The sequence below is a fragment of the Haplochromis burtoni genome, unplaced genomic scaffold (assembly GCF_018398535.1).
Source record: "Haplochromis burtoni strain Fernald_Lab_line unplaced genomic scaffold, NCSU_Asbu1 Contig_460, whole genome shotgun sequence".
Taxonomy (NCBI): Eukaryota; Metazoa; Chordata; class Actinopteri; order Cichliformes; family Cichlidae; genus Haplochromis; species Haplochromis burtoni.
In genome coordinates this window covers 153,016-175,601 of record NW_024582821.1, presented here as the reverse complement: position 1 = coordinate 175,601, position 22,586 = coordinate 153,016, and the positions used below count along the sequence as shown (strand labels likewise).

The window sequence follows — 22,586 nt, the reverse complement described above, 5'->3', positions numbered from 1 at the left end:
GAACTGCAAACAAACTGACTTACTCCTCCACTAACCCTCCGATCCCCATATCCAATATCGACAATTACCCCATATTGTCACGGCTGCTGCTTCGAAGCCTGCTGTGCCTGCAGTGTGACAGAAGGGTAGTATTTGATTCTCTGGGATGAGAACACTTTGGAAACCAGTGCACTTCTGCATTAATCAATCTTCTTCAAATCCTCATACCTGAAGTGGATGAAAATTACTGGCAGAAGCCATGTAAATGGAAACAATGAGTATGTTTTGGTATACCACTGCTAATTTTACTCGCTTATTAATTGAGTAATAATCTGTAATATTGTAAATCTGTGCAGTTTTACTCATTTGACTAGTCTGGTTTTTAATATAATGCCTCAAGCCACCTAAAGGAACTTTACTGTGCTGTAAGATAAAGACCCCACAATATAAAAGTGAAAATGAGACAGAAACCTGGCTCAGGGAGGGGCAGCCATGTGAGCTGCTGGGGATGAGGTGAAAGAGAAGAAAAAAAGGAGACAGGACCAAATACACACTACAGGAGGCATCTGCTTCATTTAAGACTGCTTCAGTAGCTGGTATCAGTTTGCACACATGCAGGTGTTCTTCTCATTTCCATAATATCATTTGTACATGCCGCTGTCAAATAAGCCAAAGGGAAGTCCAGAATAACTTCTGAGTTATTGAGGAATTCAAGCTGGATGGAGGATCTGACGAACCTGCAGCCAACAAGCTAACAGCAGGTCTCCCTCCAGTAAGCGCTCAGGGTAACAGCAGGAGAAGGTCTGAGAGTAAATCCCCTGTATCAGCTTTATGAACTGGAAACACAAGAGAATTGGCATCATGACTACATGTGTGCATGAGAGATTTGGATGTTATGTAATGATTCGTGATTATGAATTATAGCAGCTTAGTGAATTTCTCGTCCTGGCTTTTGACAGATAAACAAACTCAGTATTAGATTTAAAAGGCAGATGAAATACTGCCAGAGTGGCTTTGAACTACCCCCCCAAGATTTTTATTACTTGTTTGGGAACAACTTATTTGCAGCAAAACAGACCACAGAGCAACATTAGCTGCATTTGGAGCCAGCTCATGAGTTTTAAAAAGTTCCTATCACATTTTGGGAAATAGGAATCAAGACTGCTGTCAGCTTTTTAGTTTAAGTAGAGCATAAACTAATAAGCTTCTTCTCATCTAAACCTAATATTTCTTCTTTTAGCAGCTTAATGCTCCATTTTATTCACCTGCTTGATGCGGGGCAGGCAGGTTGATGAGAGCGTTTTTAGTGAACACAATTAGCTAACAGATGCTAAACTGAGCTGTAAAGCAGCGACTCATTTTACCGCTAATTATCTAAGCCAACAACAGTGAATTTTTAAAGTTTGAATCCAGATGACTCTGTGGAGCAGTTGGGCACATGTGTAGAAAAGTGCAGACTTTGAAAAACAAATTGGAAGTGAAGCATACCAACGGGTTCTTCTCCACCTCTGCAAAGGGGATGAATAGCAGCAATGCAAAATACAAAATACTGTACTGGCTGTGAGATGTAGAGCGTGTGAAGTGTACACATGCCGAGATGAATTTCTTTTATGTGCAGACTTACTAAAGATTACTCTGACTCTGTAACTGTGTGAAACTGAAGGAGCTGAGCTGTGAACCTCGTATGTCTGACAGCCTGTGTTCATCATACATGCAAATGGAACATTTGAGCAGAAATCTATTTATCATTAATTATTTTATTCACAGCCTCTCATTACAGACAATCGAATCGTTAAATGTCTCATCAGTCACACATGCAATGATAGTAATGCATTCATTCACTCAACCAGCCGCTTGCCTGTTTTCACCCCATTCATCAACCCTTCAGGTTGCACTTCACAGAGGTTCACCGGGGCTACGACTGCTGCTGATGAGAGCCAGCTTGTCAGGACAAGTGGCACACACACACTTGTATGTAGAGCTGGGCGATAGAACGATAACGATATGTATCGCGATATAACTTTTACTCGATAGAGAAATTAAGCTATCGCGATAGACCTCGCGCTCTTGTCCTCCTTAAAAAAAAGAAAAAAAAAAAAAGGTCAGCCAATCCAAATTAAGTAGCGCAGAGCCGAACCAATCACAGCCGCAGCGTCACGTCGCGTGACTTGTTACGTATCAGCACAAGTGCCAAGCCGCACGTGTGTTTGTTTGGGAAGCAGCCAGCGGGTAATGGAGGAAATGAGTGTGCCGACTAGAAAAATCAACCGAGCGTGACCGAAGAGAAAACAGATGATGGTTCCAATGCCGGAGAGATTGTCGAACGGAAGAGCCATAGAAGTTCCGTAGTGTGAAGGTATTTCGGCTATTTCAAGTCTGACAAAAAACAGAGTAGCGTGCACTGTAAATTGTGCCGAAAGCAAGTCTGGAAATACAATAAACTGGTGCATGCGTCACACTGTGCGCCACGTTATTGTTTCGGTGAAATGAATTTCTACAATACTGTTACTGTTAATTCTACTCTCTGCAGTGTTTAAATGCTTACATATACACACAGTTACTGTCCGTCCACACATACGACTCGGTTCTGCTTCTATGCCCCAGCTTTGTTTACTTTTTCCCACCGAGGCTTCTAGACTTCTGATTGGCCAATATTTCTGCACGGTTAGGAATCTAGCGCCACCTGCTGCTTTGGCATGTTCATAGCAGCGTTTTCCTTCATTTCTGCCTTTATGTGTGGACGGGATTATTTTTTAAAACGAAAACGGAAAATCTCCGTTTTCAAAAATACCCGTGTACGTGTGGACGTAGCCTCAGTCTCTGACTGGAAGCGCTAATTCGTCATTCGGCTTTTGTCAGACTAAAGTAACTGTTAAATGTTAAAAGCTAAGCTATACAACAAGGAGAGATTGAGAATTTCCTTTTAGTTCTCAGTTTATTTGATATTGACAAAAGTTAGTCAGTTTTGTCTGTTCTTCTGTAAAACAAACTAAGATTTATTTTTAGAATTAATATTTTGTTTCTAAGTGGAATTGACAATTTAGTCTGTTTCGTTTGTTCTATTTTGAAACTTAAACGCTTTAGCGGCTGCCTTTTGTGTAGTTTGCAATATTTGCCTTTATTTATCTGAAAAAGTCTCATGTTCCTTAAGTACATCTACCCTGTTGAACTTATTATGGGAAATAAATATTTAAATAAAAACAAGCTGCTGATTATTTCACATTTTACTTGTGAGCAACGGCACATTTAAATCTTACAAATATAGTTATTTGGCTTATATCGTGATAGATATCGTTATCGCCTGAAATGAAAAAAACATATCGTGATATGAAAAAATCTCATATCGCCCAGCTCTACTTGTATGCTAATGAGGCCTTTCCTGGTTGCTGTGGATGGAGCTGGTCAAACATCAGACACAGATCATCACAATATAATCAAATCAATGCGGTTATGAACAAAGTCAAAGAATTACAGAGTATAAAGCATTTGTCACAGTTGCAACTAAAATAGGCAGTTACATCCTTAAAGGCACAGTAATTCATTTTAAAGTTTTACTTCTACATCTTCCTACAAACTGATGCATTCTCATAAACTTCGAATGAGTGCATTAAAAATACATAGGAGCAGGCGCCAGCTTGTGGACGCTGTATTCCCAAAGCCGCCATCTTGAATACAGAGCCCGAGGTGGACATCGCTGTTCTGTCTAATTGTGTTTTATCTATGTATCTAGTGTACGGCTACACGTGTAGTGTCTTTATAAATCATGTTTTCATTTAAAGATCAAAGTATGACCATTTAACATTTATTCATTTATATTTTCATCATCTCTTTCTTATTATGGCTTTCTCCTCCTCCTCTTCATCTGCCCCTTCCTTCAACACTGCTGTTGTTCCTCCCTGATTTCCACCTCATCCTCTTCCTCCTCTTCTATCTCAAGCTTCATCTCCTGAACTGAAATCACAGCTTCACTGACTCGCAAGCTCGTATCGAACCCCTTTCACAAAGTTTTACAGCCTCCTCCAGAGTAAATAGATGTGCACACACATTGAGAGAGATGTAAACAACAGTGGACCAGAAGTCTACATTCACCACCGAACGGCAGCCACAGTTGTTTGTCCTACAGCAGCCACCACAGATAAGATTATTCAGAAAACAGAATTCATTTGATTGCAACCTATTGATATCTACTGCTAAGATTTTACACACTGTGCCTTTAAAATCAATGAACATGTGAAGTGATAAATTATTTTTTTTCACCTATTAACTTGGGAAGTAAAGCAGACGTACATTAGTGGTATTCTTCCAGGATAAATTGTTTACTAAGTGCAATACAGCTACAGAGCCATCTGACAGCATTGTCTGCAGAGCACCTCGGCTAAACTGCTAAATGCTATCAAGCTAACAGTAAACCATGTGGAAAGCAACAAATTCATTCAACATTCAAGTAGTATACCTTTGTAGTATACCATCTTTGAGTGTTTCAACAGATTCAGCAACTCACACAATTCACTTCACCTGAATATTTTTTACATTTGCTCCTCACCTCATTTGCTTCATGTTTCTATTACCGTGACATGAATATGCTTTAAGCAATTTGCTTCATATCAGCAATTAATATCGGTCATGCATTTCTGTTGTTCACTACTTGAAAATAAATCTCTCCCCTCACTCATTACAGTGAGTCACTTCTTCACCTCTGGCATGTCTCTTCAAAGTCTTGTTCACGGTAGGCCTCAGACCCAGTTAGCTTCCAGCCAATCCACCCCAGCAGGTCACTGCATGCTTTATTCTTACTGGCTACAGTCAAGAGATGCTTTTAAGTCACAAGTGGACTAACAAACTAATGTGAAAATAAAGGAGTGGACACAGTTTCATTTACTGCCCCTTTAATTTGGAAATGCAGCAAAGCTGTTATTTATAGCTAATAATAACCGACTAGCTGAAAAGACACAGGCACCAAACATAAATGTAATAAAACTGGGATAATTAAGTCTGAGCATGTTCCTCGTTGTACAGCCAAAGGAATTAGCCATAAGGCAGAATATTCATTAAATTCTCCGCATGTGGGGGTTTAAATTAGCAAAATGCTAACAGGGTGCAATTATTAGCTTTCCTTTCTTTAACTTAATGTTATAAGCAATGATCATTAAATACTTGTTTTGCCATCACAGTTTCAACTGCTTTTTATCCTTTTTTTTACCTCCTGCTCTCAAACCAAAAGGCAACTACATAAAAACAGCATTAAGAGAGTAAATTATGCAGGCAAAGCTGAGTTATTTTGAAGTGTGAGAGTAATAAATGGAAGTGTTAGCAGGTGGTGGTTGACAGCTGAGCATTGGTTGGCTCTGTCTGTGCTGTCATCTACTATCTGTTAGATTAGATAAATATAGGTGAGAAGAAATAGAAGATGAAATAAAGTAGATGAGCTGCCAAAACTGTCCAGAAAGATTTAAACCATAGCCGGAAGTGATAGGGATTAAATAAAAATCAGTCTTATTTTAGTTCCTCCTCATCATTATCACTGGGACAGAAAGGTAATGAGTTTTTTTAAAGAGATAATTAGGTTAATTTCACGACATGACAAAAAACCTTCTGTTAGTTTGAACACAGGGAAAGATTATATAATGCATCCTAAACAGGAAATTAGGGAAGCCTTGTCTGACTCTGTATCTATGCCTGCAGCTATATTGTGTCCTGTTTTTTGTTTTGTTTTGTTTTGTTTTTTTGGAGTTTTTTTTTATCTCATCAGAGAAATTTAAAAGGGAAACAAATCAAGTGTCCTCTTTGTCATGCTCTCTATCTACTGCAAGATGCCTCGCCTTTCTTTCCATGCAGCAGATAAATGGTTCGAGATGCTGAGGTTTGTAAAGATAGATGTAGAGGAAGAGGGAAAAGACAGGACAAAGGGTGACTAAGAGCGATGAAAAGACAAGTGAAATGCGCCCTGGCCAACCAACGATGGGGATTTGTGCACAATTAACTTGGGGTAAACAAGATTGGACAGGAGTGTGCCGGTTTAGGTCAGTGGGATGAGCAGACAACTATATGCCGAATGACTGAGAGCAACCGGCCCAGGTTGGAGTTTGACTCCCAGTCCTTTGCTGCATGTCTTCCTTCACTTTTCTGTCAGTTTTCACTGTACCTGTCCAAAAGAGAAGAAGCCCCAAAATCTTTTTTTAAAATAAGATTGGACAGAAGCACACAGCTGGAAGCATACTTGAAAGATTATATATGTATATGCTAATTATAATGGGCCTACAATAGAACCCTGAGGTACGCCCTTGAACAATAAACTAGATGTATTGATTTGCTGGCTAATCAATTCCCAATTCCCAACCCAGCAAAAGATTTCAGACAAATTCACACCCGAACTCGTACAGTATTAAGTTGTTCAATTTAAAAGCTGCTTCTGGTGCTGAGTGCTGTAAAAACACAGTGAAAACCCATTCAGTGTTTCTGTGGAAAAAAAACACTAAAGGCAGATGAGGTGAACCAAGTAAAATTTGCATGTCTGAATAATTTCTTATCTGCAAACACCATTTAGTATGCATGACTGAATGATGTTTGCACCCTCTCTACTCTTTGAAGAGACTTTGAAGATCTCTCACTTTTTGGCCTTTCAAGGCATGCCGCCCCCCTGTGTTCACCAGCTGCAGGAAAAACAACTGATGCAAGCTAGATCAATGAGCACATAACACTCAGAAGGAAAATGTCTGTTTAGTTTGCTGTGACTTCTAAGGAAGAAGCAAGAGGTTAGTGGATTTTTTTTTTTTTTTAAGATCAGAGATCTGTGAAAACAGTAATTTTCTGATTTTTCTTTAAATCATAATCAGTGTAGAAACAAATTTGGCAAAATCAAAAGTTAGTTGGGGCTGGGGGAGGGGGTAAAGCAGTAGTCCAACAGATGGTCCAAAATTAAAGCCACCTGCTTTTGGGAAATACTTCTTCCCTGTTTGGCCTTCCTTCTGTGCTAAGATCCAGGAGAGCAGCTCCTCAAACAGTGAGGTTATCGTGCCAAGGTCACCAAGACAGCTGTGGAGGTGATAGCTTTTCCTTCACTTAAATAGAAAGCTTTTTAACTACAGCAGAAGCAATCTTAAAGTGAAGGCCAGAAACGGAGCTGAGATTTGAGCAAACACTGAGGAAATGGATGGAACGGGGATTTCTGTCAAATGCTTTAAGTAGCATTTGCTCCCATTATTGTTGAATGAATTCTGAGACCTTTGGATCCTTCCTATAGTCAAACAAAACTTGGGGAACAAACAGATTGAGATGATTAGTAGCCTCAAATGCAGTGCTAGCACAAGTGTTTGTGCCAAGAGGATGTTGCTACTTATCTCCAACCCTCTTTCCTGATTTAGTTTATTTTCTCTTTGACTCAGAAGGTTACCCACACATTGGTTGTTTCCCTTTGGTTTCCAGAAAGCTTCCCCCAACTACTGGCAGCGCTTTTTGACTGTGATAAAAAATTTTAAGATACTAAAGCCAATGTGCCAGAAGTACTTCTCCTTCTTCCTGAAATTAATGCTGACCTGTTCTCAGAGCAGAAACCAGAATTTGTAATCCATTAACACTGATTTCCCTAGCCCTTTCCAGCAGTAATAACTGTGACACACAGACAGACACGCTGTCAATCATTCTTATTATCGCTGGAGCTGTGTGACCTTCTAACAGGCAGCTGGAGTGCAGTGGCAATTGTGGGGTACTGATCCAACAAAAAGGCAACGGGAGGATGTTGTTGTGATAGAAAGGCTGACCTGTTTGGGTCATGTGAAGTCACACCGCAAAAAACTCCAAAAGAAAAGCTGTCCTGGTGAGTTTCTTTTGGCGCTCCATTGTGTGATCCCTGGGATAAACTGTGAGACAGTAAATCCTGTATCGATTTTGCTCAGTGCGTGCTGTGTCTGAGAAACTGGCCTTTTATAGCAGACACAGAGAGTTTATGCTCCCTACACTGTTTTTTTCATATTTCATTAATAAGTTCAAAGTACATATTTACTTGAAGTGAAAGTGCGGATTCAATTCTGTGCCAAGGTCCTTTTTTATTTGTCACTCACTCATTATACACTGCAGATTTTTCAATATTTCATTGTTAGCCTCAAAAATGCATTGTCCTCTCGCCGCTGGAAATTTCACAGACGGCGTTCTGCACCGGTGGTGACCTTCGCACTAAAAGTTGACCTCGACGGGCTGATATTTTAAGTATTTCCACATTCATTTTCTGTTTAAAATTGTCCCATATGAAAACAGGGGACTGTTTTCAAACAGGTTTATTCAAGGATTTCTAATTAATTGACTCAAGGCAACAGTCGTAGTGATTTGGTGTTATATAAATAATAAAATTGATAAAACTGAAAAAGCTGAAGCTGCTGGCCAAACATCCATAGAGTTGACAGTGATAATTGTCTGTTGGTCTGTTAATATGACATTATACACAGTTTGAGCCACGTGACCTGTTTGAGCTCTAAACGTTGTAATTACATGTTCTCTTAAAGGGAACTCAGAGGTTGCCAGTATAAACTCCTAACTCAAAAAATCAGCAGATGAGACTACCTGCCATATGTCTCTTACCTTTTTCCGCTTTATGCTTCCGCTCTTCCTCGTTAATTAATAACTTGAGCAATAACTTTGTTGCAGCTAGTTTGAAAATTCTTGTTTGCAATTATGAACTCATATCCATCAAATATTGGTCGCCATATTTGGAGACATCGCTCAAAGCACAACGTGGCATCTGTCAATGACAGGAGGGTTCCTGCTAAAGTAAAATAAATCTGGATTTCTCAGCAGTCAACCATTGAAGCCAGCTGCTGCTGCTGCTGCTGCTGTTGCAGAAGGCTCAGAATTGATGAAAAGCTTCAGATGTTTATTGCAGATCTGAAAATGCCCTGGCAGACACACATGTGACTTTTTTATGGATTCAGCTTTCTTTGGAAAGCTTTTTCTTTCCCAGTCAAAGGAAATCATTTTACACCGAGAAGTGAAATTGCAAAAAATGGTGATCAGTCTCTATTCTCACTCGGCCCCCATTGGAACAAGCCTTAGGGATTTATAGTGAGGCACAGCCAGAGTGACAGCCTGCTGAGTGATTATTATGCACCTACCAGCTGAAGTGCCAGGTGAGGCAAACAGAAATTAATTCAGTGACTCTGTCAAGGAGACTAAACAATAGAGATGTTGGCAGAAAAAACCACTGGGGAGTTTGAAAAGGAACAAATGAGGTAAATTTGAAGGGAGGTGATTGTTCAAATGTTGGCACCATTTCTTTCTGGATCCCAAACTGGTTTTTCATGGCTAAAATTAAACAAGAGCAAAGATTAGAAAGTAATACTGTTAGAGCCCGACCCATTTGGCTGATTTTATCGGCCAATAGCAGCTTTGCTGGTTTGGCATTTATAACAGACGTTAAATGAAAATTTTAAAATCAAAGAAGAGAATGACTGTAAAAACAAAAATATGTAAAAACACCTTTTACCACCAGAGTGCACTGAGCAACCTGTTGGAAACACATATTTGGCACAAACAGGATAACCAGCTGATCCGAGCAGATTCTGGCGAAGCGCAAACCAGTGAATAAAAACATTATAAATATTGAGAAAATCTGTTTATGTTTATTGTATATGACAAAAAAGAAAATATTGGTCAATATCTTGTAATATTAGATTTTTAAATCAACAAATATGGATATCGGTCTTAAAAATCACCTCTCTATAACTGCTTCTTCACTTCAGTACAGATTAAACCCGGGGGGGGGGGGGTTTCCACTCTCCTAACGGGTCTGAACTGTTTCCCCTAACTGATGGAAACTGATGGAGTTATGGAAACTCCCATCCAAATATCCATCCATCATTTTTTTAACTTTCCGAAACTGACCCGTGATTCCCACCCACTTCAAGCCATGCCTGGACAGCACTACATGGGTGAGAAAACAAGCTAGAATGCTTCCACTCTTGGTGAGACTGTTTACAGAAGGTATAAATAATTGGTCTGACAACACAAGCTGTTTCTCTGCTCCCACCATAACCCCGTCTAGGCTTGAGAAGGAGTATCCAGGCTGTTTCTATCAAGAGTGGAGTCTTCCCTCTGAGGGGATCTGAGGGTCAAGCAGGAGGGAGAGGAAGACGAGACTGGAGAATGAGACAGATGTGCAAGACACAGAGGAACTCTGGGTACTTGGCAAACAAAAGCAGGAAGATGAGGAGGAGAAGAGGGGGACTACTGGATGGCCAGGACGGAGACAGACAGAAATAAAATACCAGTGATGGGGAAGAGAGAAACCATGACAAGGGATTTTCCGCAGATAAATGCTCTTCTTACCCTTCCCATTATACTGTTTGTATAAATGTAGGGCACTAGCAGTTGAGGTGGTGGAGCAGCATGTTGTGGGTGAATGTGACACACTGCAATGGGCTTCTGGGGTAACGGCTCTATATAAATGCAGTCCATTTACCATGTGGAGAGGAAAATTACAGCCAGGCTTCAACAGAAAACGGGCCCCTATGGGGGCAATCTGTCGATGAGCTATCACGGCTTGTTTGTGGGAGCGCCGAGCATTCGACATTTCTGTCTGTCGGGGAATATCTAAATGAAGCGCTTTCATTTAAAGTGGACCCACTGTGCTTTTCCTCATTTTCTGCCATATATACAGTGTGACAATTGTGGATGCTCACATTAAACAAAGTTTCAAATAGTGAGGTCAGTGAATGTACGATAAATCCACTGAGCCGAACACTGAAGCTTCAGATGGATCCAAGCACGCCACCGATCGACAGGTTATCCTCCTCTTTGATATCTGTGATGTCATTTATGATGAAGATATTCTTAATATGGCTGTCACACAGATGTGGAGTTTTTCCTTCACTCTGACACTAAGTGCTTGCTCAGAGAGTGTCATTTGAATGTTGGAGGATTTCTCTGTATTATTAAAACTGAACTCAATGAACTGTAAATCATACAAAGTTACTGTAACAGAGTCCAAGACTAAAATAAAAGTTATGCCCAAAGTGCTGAGTTTAGCTGTTTGATTACATAAAACGTGTCCATTTAATTTTCGTACATAAGTAAAATGTTACATTTTATGGAATCTAGTCAAATGAAATGTAATCGGTTAGTAATAAACTGAGTTTGTATCAAGTGCGTTTTCCTTAATGATTTTATTTTTGAGTTTATATAGTTCAGCTGCATTTTACTCAGAAGTATTGCTCCACATGTGTTGAGGGTGAAGGATATTTTTGAGTGCAGATCTACTTCAAATGCTTTATTTTCAGCTTACATGAGCATTAAGAGTTGTGCCCTTACACAGATCATCAGTGCAAGCTGCTGGTTATGGATGGATGCTGACGGGAAGATGGATGTGATGATTAAAAAAATCTGGGAACACGCAGAAACAGCACAACTGCTCTTCTTCAATTGTAAAACCCACACTAGAATTCAGACTTCCATCTGTTTTTCCTCACTCTACAACCTCAGACAAGCATTTAATTTCAAAACTACAAAGATTCAAACAGCCTGAAGCCACTTTGTGTCTTCTTATTTGAAGAAAGACAAAACCAGCGTCACACCATCGGGACACATCAGCCACTTTCTGTCGGGTTTGAAACAAACGTCAAATGGCATGGAGACGGAAAACAGTTGCATAGATACAAAGAACAAGACAACGCTGTAAATCCAGAGGTCTGCTGAAAAAAACCCACCTCTACTTCCCAAATAAAAGTCCAAAATTGGCTCAGTGACAAATCTGAGATCTCTGGCCCCATGATGAGATTCAAACAGGTACTCATGCTCGAGCTAACTGAGTGTTTTAAATTCAATTTTCTCTCCCCTTCAGTCAGAATGGGAAAAAAGTTGCACTTTTTCTCAAATGTCCAAAGTTGTTGAAGGACTGCAGCAGTAAACACACACACACACAGCAGAGATCTGTGGTAAACATGTCAACTTGTCCTGGCCATTAATTAGAGCCCTTTGGCACCGTCTTTGCAGTAAGAAGCCAGCACACAGCAGAGGACTGCATTACCACGGTGACTGTGGCCAAAATCTCATCCTGGATGTGATGGATATACAGCTGGACAGATAAATAGACATCTGACGTGAGGAAATTATGTGTACATCCAGACAAATCCCTTTATTAAATTCCTCCATCAATCCTTGTAATTTAGAAAATGCTGTGACACGGTGGTGAGCTATGTCAGCATCCAATCAGTGATTTACACAGTGCTGAAGAAAGCCAGATTAACATTTAGCCTCGTTCCCCACAGATTATATTAAAGGGCTGCAGCTGTAAAAAGCTCTCTTTCTGTCAGCTGGTTGTCCAGGACTGTGAGAGACCTCTGCCACGGACAGTGCCAAAAAAATGCTCATCTGTCTGCCTGAGAGACAGGAGGGTGAAAGAGAAAGGACAGCAGAAGAGGCACAGAGGGGAAAACACAGGCAGAGAGAAAGTTTGTCATGTGAAACCCAGAGTCACTCTATCACAACTTTAAATTGAGAGGCTTAGTCAGAGGCTCGGCACAGACCGGAGTGCTCTGAGGGCATTAATGAATCCAAGACCTTTAATGATCATCTTTCTTAGTGCCCGGTACCTCAGAGAGCGATGGCACGAGTGCAGGAGTCCTTCTGCAAAAGTGTTCAATTAAAAGTTAGCCGAATCAAATTCTGAATGCGAATACGGCTGGTCACTTAGCTTATAATAACCAATTATGTATTATGAATGAATATTAATGCAGTGGACTGCTGGGTGCTGAAAACACAGGAACGTTAAGATGACTGTTGTGAAAAATTATTCATTATATTTCCCATTTAATGTTACTTTACAAAAGAAAGCCTGACTGTTGCATGTGCTAAAGCCCCAGTGCCCACACATTACACCTGTATATGTTAGCTTTAGAAACACAACATTTAGACACATTTAGGCTCCAGCCATGCCATCTTTTCAGTGAAGCCTACCAGTGTGTGGGTTAGTGAGCAGACTATTCAGGAGTCCTCTTGTTAGCTAAAAAACAAATATTTATTAATATGGAGGAAATAGAAGGAAATTCTAGAATTTAAAATTTACTAATGCCAACTGATGCCTGAAAAGATGAATCCCATCATTGTAGAGCATGACTAAAGCAAACTGACATGAGGAGCTGTACAAGGACAGTGCAGAACTTCTACCTGAACTTTGCAATTAGATCAGTGAAATAATCTGCGTACTTCAATACCTCAGTTAAGAAACTTTAAAAAGTCTTTAGATATACTGGGAGCACACGTAAGTTTTACTGGGGACGTACAGGTCAGTGGGAAATCTGCACTGTAACTTTGTCATATCCGCAAACCCATCTGAAACCCTTAACCATAACCTACAGCCTGGCCTTGACATGCACCTCTCAAGAAATGTGACTACACATTAATTACACATAATCTCGCGTAAAAATGCCGACATTAAACGTCCTCGCTGAACTTGTGGCTTCAGAATGGGATTCAACAAATCATTACAGTGGTTACTTCTATCATTTATATACAGTCTACGACACAAATTTGTATCAAATAATTAAGGCAAATTAAACATAATGTATGAGCTTTTCCTTCATTTTGTGTGCCAGGTTTCTATTGGCCAATCGCGTCCTCATCACCGCCCGAGCGGCACAAACCATCAGGAATAACTTCAGAGGTCGTTGTCACATCCTGTCTGAAAGCCCTTTAAGGGACCGGACAGACATTAAGCAGGTCTGAACATTAAAAGCAAAGCCCTCCCCAGCATTATTAATATTAATAAACTCCTCTTTACTACAAGAAAAACTCAGCTGTGGACTCCAGTAACTCTACAAGACTCCAAATGGAAAGGTCAGAATAGGGTTTTAAAATATGTCGAACAGAATCAGAGAAATCATCATTTTCATTTCACAATCTTCTTCCTTGTCAGAAGCTGACAGATAACCCCCCCACACACACACACACACACACACACACTGCTGCAAATAAGCCACGGGGGGCTCTGTTGCAGACTTGTGTTACGCAAGCCGGGGATAATTTATTCTCCAGGTTTTGCTTCAAGTAGAAATGAAATGAGGAGGGAGATGAAGAGTTCTTGTGAGGTTTCTTGGCTCTACGTCCACAACCACAGATTTCTTCTCCTTTTTTTGGCCATTTTGAAACTCATTCTGATTCAAGTGGCAGCACTCGAGGGGTTTCATCAGACTTCTTTCATGTGTCCAGTTCTCACTGCACAACTGAAGCTGACTTTGATTACTTTGACTGAAATCTTTCCCTGTACATAGTTTAATAGCAGTAGCCAAAATCATCACAAATACAACAAAACTACTATAAGACAAAGTTTGATTGACCTTCAAACTTTACCCAATCCCTGTTCAAGGCCCTCTTCCTCTATATCATTTCTAAACTGTCTCTTCCCTTTCTAATGTCTTAGATCTGCACGATACAACAGTTTGTGATATCATCAGCATCGCAGATCTTGCAGGCCTTGTGAATGATCCCTTCTCACAGCTGCTGCAAACCCCTTTCTGTGCTGAAGAAACCTAAACAAACAGCTTCGACACAAGCAAACAGCCATGCTCCCTTTCAGGCTGTGGTGAACTGTCCTAAAGATGTACAGTTATGGTTGGAGATAAGCTTCCTCAATCTGAACAAAACCAACAGAGAAATTATTTACTTCCAGCAATCCAGCCTGTTAGATGGGTATGACAGCTAAGACAGGCCTCTCAACGTGTTACTGCCACATGTCACTGGTGTGATTTTTCACTGTGCTTTAAAATCCGATGAACAGATTAGATCTGTTGTTAAGACAAGTGTATTTCAAAGGCTCTTCTGTAAGGTGAGGTATGCCTCCAAGCAACATGACTTTGAGAGAGTAATTCATGCTTTTATTACCTCTTGATTAGACTATTGTAATCCTTTAGATGTTGGCTCAGTTGTGACTTTGTCAACTGCATGATATAAAGAGCACTGAGGTCTACAACTAGCTGGTCTAAAATATTCCTAGATCCAAGCTTAAAAGCAGAGGCGACAGAGGCTTTTCTTGTGTCACATAAGAGCTGCTCAGTCTCTCAGTCACTTTAAAACACTGTTAAAAACCAGTTTACCGGTTCTAGTTCAGCAGTCTTGTTTTATTTGATTTTTACTCTATATTTCTTGTCGGTTTAGTGACTGTAATGCGTAGTGAAAGTTTTGTACAACTTGTACAGAACAATGTGCTATAGAAATAAACTGTATGTATTTTTACTAAGTGACTGGGCGACTGAAAATATTTTGTCCTCTGTGGATAAAATGGCACATTGTCATTAAGCCTGGCTTCAGTAACTGGTGTCGGTCTATCATTACACATTCAGCTTACTTCCCATTTCCAGTCGAGCTCATTAGAGCCGGATCTGCAGGCGAGAAACCTTCCCTCTGTCCGGTCTCCAGGTAACTCTGCCCTCTTGCTGTGTAGCTGTGAAACAAGCAGCAATGACGGCTGCTGTAAATATTAGCTAATGAGCTGCTGGTTTGCAGTCCTCATATTATTTGACCTGCAGGAGCTTTTGTGCCTCAAAGAGCACATCGAGCTTTTCTTCATCTCCATTAAGCTTCAGTCCTCAGTTGTGCAGTTTTTCCTGTGGGGCTGCATCATTTAGATCGGTGAGAAGGAAAACATTTCAGCATTTTTACTACATGATAACCTTTATGTTTACTTGTTTCATCTATGAATCACTAATGCACATGTAAATAGGTTTTTTGAGTGAAAAACCTTAAAGAGACAGACATGACTAATGGGTCCATCACCAACACTGCACAGTAGCCCGGACTCAGGAAGACCTCGGCATTAGACTTTGATATGAGCAGGATGAGCGGGGAGACAAAGTTCAAGCCCCTCATGGTGCATGAAACTTTAACAGGCATCTGAAAGATTAACAACACTCTGAACATGCTGTCACCGCTGTTACAGCTGAGCAGTAACAGCGACTCGTTCACGAGCAAAACTGAAAGCTTTCTCACACCATCGGTTTTCACTCAAACGTGCCCTTTCCTGAGTATAATGACGTCAGATTAACCCGGCAGAGGACTGCAGCGTCGGACAGTCTTATGACACTTCACCTGTGGGAACAGCTGGTGTGTCTCACTATTGTAACCGATATTTTTCTTAACAAATCTCATAAAAAGATGAAAACTAGCAGCGTGTTACTGTCAAGCTTGAGGCCATTCATCTCTGCTAAGAACACGGGATTATTTTTAAATTGACTGGATCTTGTGAAAAGCATATATTTCAAAACATGTTTGTTTTTTTTCACAACCTTGTTTTAAGGTAATACCATGATATCAAATAAGCCAGTGAGCTTTTAATAGCCACACTTAGCTTCAGAAATAAGAGGTTGGGGTTTTTTTGGTAAACGGACTGGTTCTTATATAGTGCTTTTCTACTCTGTATGTAACATGGCTCATTCATGAAAGCACATAGAGTACTTTTCTAAGAGTAAGAGCTCTCTGCCTTAAAGTCATGCACATCAAATGTTTCAGTATCTTCCCCATGCAGACTACAGAGCCAGGGATCTAACTACCAAACTTCCAACTACTTTACAACTTGCTTACCCCATTCATACTTTCTCACTGCGAAGGAAAACACCTCAGAGCTCTCCTTCTCCTGAACCACCCACAGTCTTGCAGCACCTGGTATCCCCAGGCTGTCTCCCATCTAACCAGGCGCAACACTGCTTAGCTCTTGGGACCAGCTTCACCATGGTGAAGCGGCTTTAATCAGAGCACATAATTTTCAAAATCAGTCAAGTCAACTCAAATCCAACAGCTGGCTTTGGCTTTTTGTGGAATATGTTGACAAGAAAACAAAAACAAGCTTAATTTTTTTTTATTCACCCCAGGGATGAAACAAATATTTCAGCCTAAGCCTGGTCTAAGCTGAGTTTGGCTTTGCTGACTGCTACCACCCTTGATGACACTGACCAGTGGCAGTGGCATTTATTTGTTCTGTCACGTCAGTTTTGCACTAAATGTTCGAAGATAATGTGAGCTAGAGCTGAGGGAGCCTGTAAAAACATGGTTAATGTTGGTTCCCTGTCAGTGAATGGTGAGAAAATACTGTAATGAAACTATGCTTCTTCTTTTTTTGCCTTAAGTTGCATTTTCCTTTATTCCTTATTTGCTTCAGCAGTCAGCATTAATAAAAATGACTTCTCTTGATTCCTAAACAGCAGTGAATGTCTGCCTCGTCTAGATGATAAGACAGCAGCCACATGCATTAAAAAAAGAGCTCCATCTCCCAGCAGGTCTATGAATAGCATTTTAAAAGAGCTTTAAAACACACCTTCACAGCATTTTTTTTCTTCGTTTCTTCTTCTTCACATGGTGCTGAAACAGAGGGGCCTCGGGGCTTTTTCCCCTCACTGTCAGAAAGTATGAATAACTGTTTACTGGGCTTAGCAGATGCCTCACAGTCAGGGGGAATCACTCTCTTTCTGCAGCACAGATGGGGACCCTCTCCTCTACTTTCGGCTGCACCCAATACGCCAGACCTCCACTAAAAGAAAACAATTGGTGGCGACTCAGTGCAGTGTGTTCGGGTTTTCTTTGAACGCACGGCATCTGCTTTGTCTCCCTGATAGGGAGCTTGATGGGAAAATCTTTTGGTGCAGACAAGAGCTGTCACAGGAAACCGCTGCTGTGCGTCCTTACATCATGGGAATATAACTTGTTGTAGCAGCATCTGCGGCTATTCCGCCATCTCTCCAGTCTGAGTGCATGCATAATAATATTTAATTTTCTTTGGCTTTTTATTGCAGCAGACTGGGAATTTTGGAAGGATGATCTTGTCAGAAAATGTCCATCTAAGTTTTTCTTGGCCTTACAGCGCTGACAGCTGTTACATGGCAGAGGTCCAGGGGACTGTGGGCTGAAGGTCCTGGCAAGACACTGACCACATCCTTCAGCATACAGCAAGCTTAACTGGCATTAAAATGTCATTAAAAAGAACTTTCTGCAGTGTGTTAGACACAGCTTTTTTTCTTTTATCCACCTCAGGTGTACAGAGGTAGCTACTAGAAAAGAAGGGTATTTTCAGCGAGTGTCAAGATGGTGCCAAAACAATATAACAGCTCAATAGATCGTGGAAAGAGTCTCTGCAACTGAACTCCTCTTCATCACCGAGTCATTATGTGGATTACACCTCCCTGATTTTGATTGTTATAGGTTATAGGCTGTCAAAAGGGCTCCGTCACAACAGCAGGTTATTGAGGTTCATATTATAACTGATGGCAGCCACCACTGAGCACTCTGTCAGTACAGAGCAAAACGCAACCCATCCATCAGAACATCTACATTTGGCACCCCACGGAAACCTGATTTCATACATGATTTTATTGTACCAGAAAAAGAAACAAAAAAAAACACTGGCCCTGATATATAGGTCAGGTCTGTCCACTGGGGCATGATGCCGTGATGCAACACTGCTTATCCTCCCTTCAGTGCATGAGTTATGAGATATGATAGATGTTCCTGACACTTCCTAGAGAACACGACTGTGTGCGCTCTGCAGCTGGGCAGTGCAGAGGAGCGCATTAATATAACAGACCAACGCAGGGGTATTTGCATTTGCAGGTGTAAATGTGCAGCACGGAATCAGAGAATAGCATCCTGCTCCAGTGCGCATATCTGAAGATACATGGAAAACAACTCTGGCTGCAAAGAGCTGTTTTTATGTGAAGCAATTTCTGTTACAGCTCAGACAGGATGAGGAGGAGATTTCAATGATAGTTAAATAAAAACAATCAATCAAATACTCACGTAAAACCCCAACAACAAAAAGTTTCAGCACCGCGAACTCATTTATATCCATCACGCTGCGAGAATCCAGTCAGACTTGAACGAAAGCTCAGCTGCAGCTCCGCGGAAATGTACATTTGAAGCGATCCATACTTGAAATTATCCCAAAAGAGCGAGTTCCTTCATGCTGTCAGAGAAGAAGGGTGTTTTTTAAGGGGGGAAGAAAAGGCGCAAGAAAAAAAAGAAGAAAAAGAAAGAAATTAAAAGAAAGAAATCAGATGCCAGAGCGCGATTATGGACTGTCCTCGTGATGATCGCGGAGCTTCTCTGTGCCGTCAGGAGTCAGAACTCAGGACCGTAAACCCGTCCTGCATCCTCGGGAGGGAGGGGAGGGGCGCAGTCACACCGGATCACACAGTGGTTACCAATTAATTCTCAGCAGGCGACTGGAGACATTTAAAAGTGAGACGTAGTTGTAGTTAATATGTAAATGACATAAGGATTCATCAGGAGCAAATAAAAGCAGGTCACCTCCCCACCACCATCTCTCCAATAATAGGCCTATTCTGTATTTGAACACATGATCACATAAGAGCTTTCATAGTCTTTTCAAATGAAATGAAATAGTCATATTTGTACGTTTTAATTATCGTGTAGTTCCGATGGTCTAAATGTTGCTCCACTTTAGGTCACAACGACCCAAACTTTCTTTCGATGAAGCAATACTGACCTCGTATGGTTTCTTTTCACACTGCACTCTCAATCAGTCTGCCTGGATTAAAAACAGAAAATGATTAAAGCCTTGTGTAACATTAAGATTACGCAACAGTCGAGCGCACTCAAATTCAAATTAAACATGTCCTGATTGTGTGTGGATTTAAAGGATTTTGACGGAAAGCCCTTTTGCCTCCCCCCATTTAGTCTATTTAACAAAGTGGATCAGCCAGTTTAATTAGAATAGAGTACTGGCATTGCTCTGTAGTTAACTGTTAAGGTCTAACAGTAGCTCTGTTTTGCAAGCTAAAGGTGCAGTAAATTATTTTTTTAGACTATAAAAAATAGTTATTGCACTCATAAATATACCCTGATTACTGTCTTCTAACAAACTGATGGATTGTCTCTAAATCTATCTCTAAAATAAGAAATATCCTGTCTCAGAGTGACGCTGAAAAACTAGTTCATGCATTTATTACTTCCAGGCTGGACTACTGTAATTCATTATTATCAGGATGTCCAAAAAACTCGCTGAAAAGCCTTCAGCTGATCCAAAATGCTGCAGCAAGAGTCCTGACAGGGACTAGAAAGAGAGAGCAGATTTCTCTTCATTGGCTTCCTGTTAAATTCCAATGACATTGAATCTCATACATAGTCTGCTTCCTCACATATATGCAACGGATCTTAAATAATCACTCGAGCCCCTACTCCTTTCATCTCTAATGACCTCGTGTAGATACCATATCACCCTATTAGAGGCAGGCTTCTGCTCTCGCTCTGCAGGCCTACTTGTTGTTACTAGAGTATTTAAAAGTAGAATGGGAGGGAGAGCCTTCAGTTTTTCACGAGCCCCTCTTCTGTGGAACCAGCTTCCAGTTTGGATTCGAGGAGACAGACACTATCTCTACTTTTAAGATTAGGCTTAAAACTTTCCTTTTTGCTAAAGCATATAGTTAGGGCTGGACCAGGTGACCCTGAATCCTCCCTTAGTTATGCTGCAATAGAGTAGGCTGCCGGGGGATTCCCATGATGCATTGAGTTTTTCCTTTCCAGTCACCTTTCTCACTCACTATGTATTAATACAGCGGTCTCCAGCCTTTTTTGCGCCACGGACCAGTTTATGCCCGACAATATTTTCACTGGACCGAGCCTTTAAGGTGTCGCGAATAAATACAACAAAATAAAAGATCATATTTTATTTATGTGGTTGTTGGGGTAGCCGTAGTTATGTTTTTAGGCCGTATAGTACGTAAAAAAGAAGATTTATTCATAACACACGTGAAAAGACCCAGGAAAACCGAGTAAACGATAAAAACATAACAAAATAACGCTGAAAACCGATAAAAACCCTGAAAACCATACATTTCACACCTGAGCCTCAACTCTCGCGGCCCGGTACCAAACGACTCACGGACCGGTACCGGTCCGAGGCCCGGGGGTTGGGGACCGCTGTATTAATAGACCTCTCTGCATTGAATCATATCTGTTATTAACCTCTGTCTCTCTTCCACAGCATGTATTTTTCTCCTCATAATTCTGATTGACACCACTGTGCCTCGCGTCTGACTTCTCTCCTTTTTTATAGTCCACCCGGCGAAGTCCCGTTATGCGATGTTCTCCCCAAGTCGAGCAATGGCCGCCCCTCCCTGAGCCTGGTTCTGCCGGAGGTTTCTTCCTGTTAAAAGGGAGTTTTTCCTTCCCACTGTCGCCAAAGTGCTTGCTCATAGGGGTCATATGATTGTTGGGTTTTTCTCTGTATCTATGAAGCGCCTTGAGGCGACTTTTGTTGTGATTTGGCGCTATATAAATTGAATTGAATTGAATTGTCATAAGCTTATTATTAATCCATTGAAAATACATAGGAGTAGGCACGGTTTGTGGATGCCGTGTTAAATATAGTGGTCAAAATGGATATCTGCTTACTTATGTTTTATGTATTCGGCTAGAGACTGGCGACCAATATCCTCGTTATTGTGTCATTTATAAATACACATATGTTTATCCATCTATTACTGTTACACCGTGAGCAGCTATCACTGCTGCTACGTCACTGAGAGCAACAATCATAGTCAGAATTTTGGTATTTATGAAGGAAGATTAATGCTATAACAATGATGAATTAAGTACTTGTTAATGCCTAATTAATACCCTAGTAAAGCTGAATAGTGTGACATTATTATAAACGCCTACCCAGTTTGATTTAATTCTCACATCAAATGAGAGTTTATTTGCTACGTGCCCAACAACGGTAGCTCTATTTCAAATAAAATTTGTGCTGGATAAAAGCATCTAGCAGAGGCTAACAGCTGCAAAATATCAGTTTTGACCTACAGAAAAATGTAGGATATCCTCAACAGCTCACCTCACCGCTGCTGTCATTGGATAGAAGTGAGCTTCACTGACTCATCAACTGGGACTCCTTTCACAAAGGTTTACAGCCTCCTCCAGAGTAAATAGACGTGGGCAAATACTGCGAGCTGAGGTAAACAGCAGACTGACAACCGAACTCACTACAGATGAATGGCAGACAGTTATTTGTCCTACAGCAACTACTGTAGATAGGATTATGCACTTGGCAGGGGTAAGAAAAAAGAACTTAGCTGACAGTGAACTACTGACATCTAGTGGTGAGATTTTTCACATTGCACCTTTAATTTATACTGAAACTGGTTCTACTCTTTTGAGGTTTTAGCCCACTAACCAGACCTTTTGCAGCTTATTTTCATATTTTGCTTTTGGTTTTACGTTGATTGACACCAGTAAATTTACATTTTCACTTTGATCCTTGTACAAACAACAGCCTCCTGCATTCCTTCTCACATGGGCAACAAAATGTTGCAACAATAGTGTGGCAGAGCAGGAAGATGGTGCTGTTATCCATGCAGAAACCGTTTCTGGCAGTTGGTGTGAAAGCTGTGATCCTGAAAGGACGAACAATGAATCAACAAAAAACCAGAAAAGCCACATGTGAAATGATTTTGCAAAGAAATGGAAAGAGAAAACTGTTGAGTGCGAGAACAAATAACCCAGAACACCTCTTTGGAAAAACCCAAGGACTGACTGCAACAGGAAAATGACTGCAATACTATTTTTCAAAGAAATTGAAAGAATAAACCTAAGTGTGTGTTTTTGTATCATAAATAACCTCAAAT

At 40.7% G+C, this 22,586-nt stretch overlaps 1 protein-coding gene across 2 annotated transcripts in view; it reads right to left on the bottom strand.

Moving 5' to 3' along the window:
* Window positions 1–22,586, bottom strand: part of LOC102297370 (receptor activity-modifying protein 3) — a 40,000-nt gene that overhangs the window by 16,405 nt on the left and 1,009 nt on the right. Inside the window, exon 1 of one of the 2 annotated variants that reach the window (XM_005946003.3) lies at window positions 18,742–19,868. The exons of the other annotated variant lie outside the window; for it this stretch is intronic. Within the exon in view, the coding sequence (XP_005946065.1) occupies window positions 18,742–18,793 (52 nt within the window). The 5' untranslated portion in view covers window positions 18,794–19,868. Of the gene's footprint in view, window positions 1–18,741; window positions 19,869–22,586 lie in introns of those variants that run through there. 2 annotated transcript variants of the gene reach the window in all.